Consider the following 7138-nt stretch of genomic DNA (forward strand, 5'->3'; position numbering starts at 1 on the left):
GGTTCGAAAGGGTTGCACACACCAGGCAAGCAAGTTTTTTTGATAATAGGGCCGAGTGTACGCTTGTTGAATTCGGCCTCGTATAGCAGTCACTATTATTACGAGAAGCAAGCTCTGACCCGTTACGCTGGCAGAGAGATTCTATAAGGCCGTGCATTTCTAGGTTGGCTGCATTAGTTTTATATTCGGACCGTCCACTTTCGGGGCTTAGGTAGCGAAATTCGAGGGGGGTCTCTGTAATGCTCATTGAGGGATCATGGATCACGGATCACCCTCGGCCATCAGGTATGTAGACTCCGCGTATCCTTTTATCAGAGCTCCGCCCGGGAGGGGGAATAATCCAGCGGCAGGCAGAACGAAATAAACCGGGGGAAAGTGTGAGAAAATCAATACGCGAAATTTCCGCTTTCCTATTCAAGGAAAATAATATCGTACGGTATTGACTTTGCAATTTTCGTATTGAAAAGAAAAAAGGAAAACGGAAATTAGACGCAACGAACCATGTCTGATTTATTTCTATCCATTTTCACGCTTTGTGTATATATTCACGGCGGAGGAAATCTTTTACTACGCGAGAAATGAGAATGTAACGTACACGCGGATAGAGAGCGCGTAGAATGAACATGTGGAGAAGATAGGGGGAAGAATGTAAAGTAAGGAAAATAGTTAGGAATATTAGGCGAATTAAATTTATTCGACGAAACGGGGAACGAGAGAAATAAAACAGAATCGGTGGTATGAAAAGAATTTCAATGAAATACAGCGTTCCGTAGAGTACGGAAGAAAATCGGTTAATTAGTATAAAATGTAATGCTTGTTTAATTAACAGAAGATGAGTGTAAATAGAAACGAGAATGATCAGACGATTCACCTATTTCTAATGAAAGTTTCTGTAGACATTGCATATCCGATTGTCTGAAATGAATCCGGTCGTTGTGAATGTAATATTGTAGGTTATGTTTATTCAGTTTTCGTAAGTATCGTAACGGGGGGCAGTCTTTCTTTTATGCAAATGAAATTTTGTACGGTATCGAAGATGTGAAAAGTTCAACGCTTGATGGTAAATTATGCGAGAATTTTATTATATCACATCGTTGTACGTGACGCGTCTTTAAGGTTTTACATTCCACGAAAGCTGCGTATACACTTGCCACATGTTCCTGTCTCCGCGAACCTCAAATTATCTACGGAAACGCGGTATTACGACTTTCCGTTGTATTACGGAGGTTCAATAGAGTTTTCAGAGGATAGTTAATCAGCCTTAAAACGACGAGAATTTTATTGAGACAATCGTAAAATTTATCGTGCTTCCCTTTAGAATATATTTTACATTGAAAACCGGTATTTGAATTGTCGATCGTAGGATTAGTCACAGAATTTCATTGTTTGATCGTTCTCTGTGCTGGGTTCCTTTTTCCAAACTTCTTTTTTTTTTAATCTACCGATAAATTAGTAGATATACTCTCAATCTTATCTCGTACTTTTTGCGCATTTGACAAATAGTTTTGCCCATCAGAAAGATAAATTTCTGAGATCATTTTTGTTACTTTTGTTTTTAATAATACGTTGTCCATGGAGTATATTTTATTTGATTTGAAGTAAGTGGGACATAGATGTTAATTTATCGAGCTGCAGCGCGGTAAATTTTTATAAATCGTGTTTTATTTAATACAGTATTAATGTTAAATGTTTCGATGAAGCAATTATCACATAATATAAAATAAAGACAAAAATTTGCGTCAGGATTTTATACGTTTTGAAAGTTTTGTAGTTATGTAATTATAAATTATATTAACCTAATTAATGGTGCAGGAAATGATATATGAATTTATAGAAATCTCTTACTTACAAATGACATTATGATATATTACATCTTCCATGGAAATTTGTATATAATTCTGGTTAATAATTCTAGTTTACAATTTTGTTTTATTTAATAATTGTGTAATCCACATCTGTCTCTTAAACATTTTAACAGCATCATTTAAAAATAATGATAACAACTGTTGAATATTAATATTAATATTATTCGTGTTTGAACAAATATGTTTACCAGAGATTGATATTTTTATCAAAAGGTAAACATACATCTTTGAAAGTACACAGGTGCGGGTGTGTTACTAATAAAACTGTTTATGAGTTTCTTTTTCATCGTTAATTCTTAACGATATTTAGCATAATCGAAAATATGTTTGATACACGTTTGAACGTATACGTTGAAACGCTTTATTTATGTGTTGTGTATCTTTAGAAGTAAGTAAAAGAAAAGAATAACATTGGTTCGAAATAAAATTGTTTTTCCGTTTGAATGATATTTTTCTGTTCCGTAAATTTTACATTAGTACTACGCCTGTACATGTAATATTCTTTGTACTGTAAATTTCGGAGAAAGTGTTGAAAATTACTGACTTCTACCGGTGATGTTAGCATAAACCATTTGAGAACCCTTATTCGCGCAGACGATCCGTATTCGGGACGCAGCTGCAAACGTCCGCGCAGCCGAAGGCGCGCAGACTGTGATCATGTGACGAGTGGAAGCGGTGGGAATCGGAACGGTCCAATTGGAAACCTCGTACTATCCCCGCTCGAAGCTGCGTGAACAAAGAGACAAAGCTACTTCGTTTGCGTCGATGGTCGCTGCCACTAGAAAGTCGTTGGCAGTTGGTGGGTGCGGTTGTGTCGTGAATTAGAGAAAAGTGCATCGATTTAAGCTTTACGAGAAAGTTTTTCCATGGTTATAAAGTGTACGAAGTGAAACAGCGTGGGAGAGAAAAAGGCTACCGTTGTTGCGATCGCTCGAGTTTTTATATCTTGTCGTCTTGTCGATTCTCACTGGCATCCCAGGGATCCGAGAAACGATTTGGAACGCGTATACAACAAAAAAATCAGTTACGATCGTGACATTTCTGACTTGCAAAGGATTAATTTTGCTGCTTTAACTAGCCCGTCCTGAGTAATTGAAAAAAATCCCAACGAAAGAGCGCCTACTGCAGAGGCTTTCTTGCATTGAAAGGGTTGTGCGAGCTAAATTTGTTATCAACATTCGTGAAAAAATTTTCACAGAACGCTGGGAATTTTTTTCCGCGCTGGAGCGTCGACGAACGAATATTAAGCGCGATCGTGCAACGTGGCCGCGACGCCATTTTGTGAAGACTCGTGTGCGCGTCCCGCGAGCAGTAACGGCCTCCTTTGTACTGTGACCTCCGGAATCACGGAAGGAACAGTGTTTTCTTACGATCCTGTCGTCCCGTTGCTACATCTGGAAGAGAAAAAGAGGAGGAAAAGGACTGGTGCAACATCGACGACGAAATTTTATCATAAATTATTCGTCCTGGGTCGCATCGCATAGCAACCATGAGACTGGAAATTGTGTTCGCGGCGGATTTTTTGGTGCACCTACTGCGTCTTCAGACGGGCCAGCTGTCTGAACGTCAGCTGGAAATGTTCAAGGCCTCCTTAACGGAGGTTCTACATCGTCGATACAGAAATCACTGGTTTCCGGATCGTCCAAATCGTGGTTCCGGTTACCGTTGCATACGTATCAACGGTAAAATGGACCCGGTAATAGTACAAGCGGGCGCGAACGTCGGTTTGCTGCCTACAGTATTGCACAGCTTGTTTCCAAGCGAGCTCACCATGTGGATCGACCCGTCAGAAGTATCGTACAGAATTGGTGAAAACGGATCTATTTGTGTTCTGTACGAACGTACCGAGCCTGAACCAGAGGACTCTCAACAACATCAGCATCAACACCAACATCAACGTCAACACCAACACCAGCATCAACACCATCCACAACAACAACAGCAACAACAATTCGAAACTTGCAAGGACTCTTTATTATTGGAGCACTCGCAGTTTAGCGAGCAGATCGCTGCGTTCGTTTCCAGTTGAAGCGTTTTTCGGCACGAATTCATCGATGCGACGATGTCTCGCTTCATTTTCATTGGACGTGCATCACGCTCTCGGACTGATCAAAGCATACGCGTTTCGTGACATGTGATCGCTCTCCTCTGGTCGGGTGAATATGTAATTCGTACACACAAACGCGCAATTCTACTTCATTCATCGTTGAGTTTGACAAAGATTACATGTAACGAGCTTCTTCGTGCACCTCGTTACGAAATGGACAGCAAAAAAAAAAAGAAACAAAGAAAAGAAATAAGTGTACAAAAAGTGAATAATCGTTTTTCGGCTAAATCTGGTTCTCCCCGAAGAAAAATTCGTCCAATATTGTGTCGTCCGACGAATCATAATGATTGCAATCACGACTGACTCTAGTCCAACCATATGTGCGAGTCATTCTGGATTTTCGCCGACTGTACGAAAGAAAAAAGGATACTCTTAAGCGGGAAGTATCATCATCATCATCATCATCATTGAATATTCGAGGAGAAAGCTGCGCGTTCGCGTGAAAACGACATGTACCTAGACCAGTGGCCCTTTTGCGTCCTGGCGTATCTCACAGAAGATCCGGCCCCTCCTTTTTTCCAAGCCTTTGTCGATGGAAAACACTGGCCGGTGAGATCGCGTCTTCAAATGTAAGGAAAAAAATGGGCTAGCTCCAAGAGGAACTCTCTCAGCCCGACAAATTGATCTCAGCTCTCCTCCCGCGTACTTCCGTTAAGCCTGAAACGAAGCTACGTTGGGAGTGGGGAACAACGAACCAGTCTGACCCGCTCCTCTGTTCTTGAGAGAGGAAACGCGAAATGAGTCTCTCCCTCGATAAGGATTCAACAACGTGTTTTTACCGTCGCAAATCTTTTTTCTTCCACGAACGTCTCTTATGTATCAATCTAGTTGAATATTCTGAACCCTCTCGTGTTTCAATGTTCTTGGTATGATGCTCTCCCTCCCTTGGTGAAGAACAAAATCGAAGAAGATGGAAAAAGAACGACGCAAGCAATTCACACTTCCAGATGAAGGATCGAAGAATTTACCATCTGCTACATTCTCTCATCTGTTCGCATGATTAAGGATTATCGTTTTTTTATGTTTGCCTAACCTCGCACTGTCAATGCAAATTACAACCGAGCCACACATACAACACGCGCGCTCGTGTATAGATGCAAAACACCGTACATACTTGAAAACCTTCAATTTGAGAAAAAGAAAACAATGTACATATTTCTGTCGCCACCGTTGTCCAACGTACAGCCAAGAAACCTGTTAATTTTATCGACTTCTGATTTTCTTCATCGATCTCCGGAAAAAAACTTCTTTCCATGGGACGTGTTACGACGACGATGACGACGATTTTATGATTTTATCTCGTCAGCGTTATCGCTATCGTAGCAGTTGGCCCACATATCATACTGGGATTGTCCATCGCCATTATTTTCATTGGCCGTCGGCTGTCGAGCGATTTCGAGCTCGATCCATATGTTGGTATAATTATCACAATAAGAACACACGTTACACTTAATACGTACAAACATTTAACAAAATGCGTGAGTTTATATGTACATATATATAGGTGTTATGTATGTAGAAAGAAACACATATACACGTGAGCGACCCAAGCGAGGCTTGCGCGTATATGTTGTGTCAAATTGTATATTATCCGTTTTACGAACAAAGAACGAGGGAGAGAGTGTATGAAATATACGAATGAGAGAAGGTAAAGGAAGAACAAACGTGTGTTGTGCGTGTCTGAATGTGTGTTGCTGTGTGTGTGTGTGCATGTGTGTGCGCGTGTGTGAAAATAAAACAAACAAATATGAGGCAAACAACTGTGATTTTCTTCGCATAAAGGGAGGGGGTGTGTTTCGTGCATATATCGAACAATTGTCTTTTCTGGTGTTTCGTATGTGACAAGAGTGATTGAGTCGAGTGAGAAAATGCATGTTGATACGAATGAAGAACGAGTAAAAGTGAAACGTCATCACACGGTTTACTACCGATGTATTGATTTACATTGCAACAATAACGTTTAACGAATTGTCGTCGGTCATTGCTTGTATTCTTTTCAAAATTTCACTTTTTTTTTTTGTTTGTTTAATAATTCTTTCTTCCAGTTAAAAATTTCAATAATTGGTACTGTTAATACATCGAATGATTCGATGAAATGATTCTCGATCTACTACTTCGTAAATATTAATCATTTTTTAATATTTTTCTTTCTTCTAAATATTATTTAATCTATAAGTATAAATTTTCCTTACAATAGCTACAAAACACCGCTTAGATGTTGCAATAATTAGCGAATATAGTTAGTCGAGTATATAATGCAATAGAAATCTGGTGCATGGATTAAAGAATACACACACATAATATACACATCTATATATATATATATTTGCAATTTTTTCGTTAATTTCTCCGATAGCGTGGCTGGTTTACGCGAGAATATCGGTGAAAATATCCATCATCTACTTAATATGGCCGTCTAATAATGCATCATTGGTAAGTTTTTTCTTCTTTTTTTTTTTTTTCTGTTACTCGTTCCATTAGTTGTTCCGAATACTTGGCGCGATGGTATGCGTAAAAATTGTGTGGTGTGCAAGAATTTGAGAGAGTGCCGTTCGTTTGAGATGACGGAGAGAGATATGATTGTAAAAGAGAAGCACTGTGAGATAGAGTATTAAAAAAAAAGAGAGAGAGAGAAGAGAAATGTGTGTTTGTGAAGAACAGAGCGAAATGGAGAGAAAGGAGGAACTTATCGCGTTCAGTGTCGAATCAGAAGACTCTGTATGTAGCAATTATATAGAAACCGTGTCTGTGATTACATTAAAAATAGAGAGAGAGACAATATGAGTAACCTCTACGTGCGAACGACCTAATTAAAGGCGCGTGTATGCGTGTTGGTACGGATACACGCGTCTGTATTATACTGATATGTAAAAGTATATATGTATAAATATGTTTATATGGAAGGAGTATGCGTGGCAATTTTAAACGAATTTTTCGATTGATTTTTTTTTTAGCGATAAATTTTCTTCTCTCTTTTGCAGATTTTGCATTACTTATGTACGATGAAATATTCTTTACGCTAGTTAACTCGGATCTTTCGCGTCTCTGCATGACCATGTTTTTCCTTTTTTTTTTAATTCACGGGAGTAAGTTGCATTTTCTATTGAAGGCAAACAACAAAAATAAGAAATTTAATCATTGACCGCGTTTAGTCACATTTTTAGTT

The 7138-nt window shown here is 39.0% G+C and overlaps 2 protein-coding genes across 2 annotated transcripts in view; both read left to right on the top strand.

The window, feature by feature from the left end:
* Positions 1–7138, top strand: part of LOC108574639 (inositol-pentakisphosphate 2-kinase) — a 60316-nt gene that overhangs the window by 18639 nt on the left and 34539 nt on the right. The gene's annotated exons all lie outside the window — the stretch shown is intronic.
* LOC108574640 (protein BTG2-like) lies at positions 2666–4368 on the top strand. The gene has a single exon (XM_017937266.1). The coding sequence runs from the start codon at positions 3355–3357 to the stop codon at positions 3892–3894; it is 540 nt and encodes a 179-aa protein (XP_017792755.1). The 5' UTR covers positions 2666–3354; the 3' UTR covers positions 3895–4368.

The sequence above is a fragment of the Habropoda laboriosa genome, unplaced genomic scaffold (assembly GCF_001263275.1).
Source record: "Habropoda laboriosa isolate 0110345459 unplaced genomic scaffold, ASM126327v1 scaffold175, whole genome shotgun sequence".
Lineage (NCBI taxonomy): Eukaryota > Metazoa > Arthropoda > Insecta > Hymenoptera > Apidae > Habropoda > Habropoda laboriosa.

Excerpts from the sequence above, each read along its gene's own strand:
- LOC108574640 (XM_017937266.1), top strand. The coding sequence starts at position 3,355 with ATGAGACTGGAAATTGTGTTCGCGGCGGATTTTTTGGTGCACCTACTG.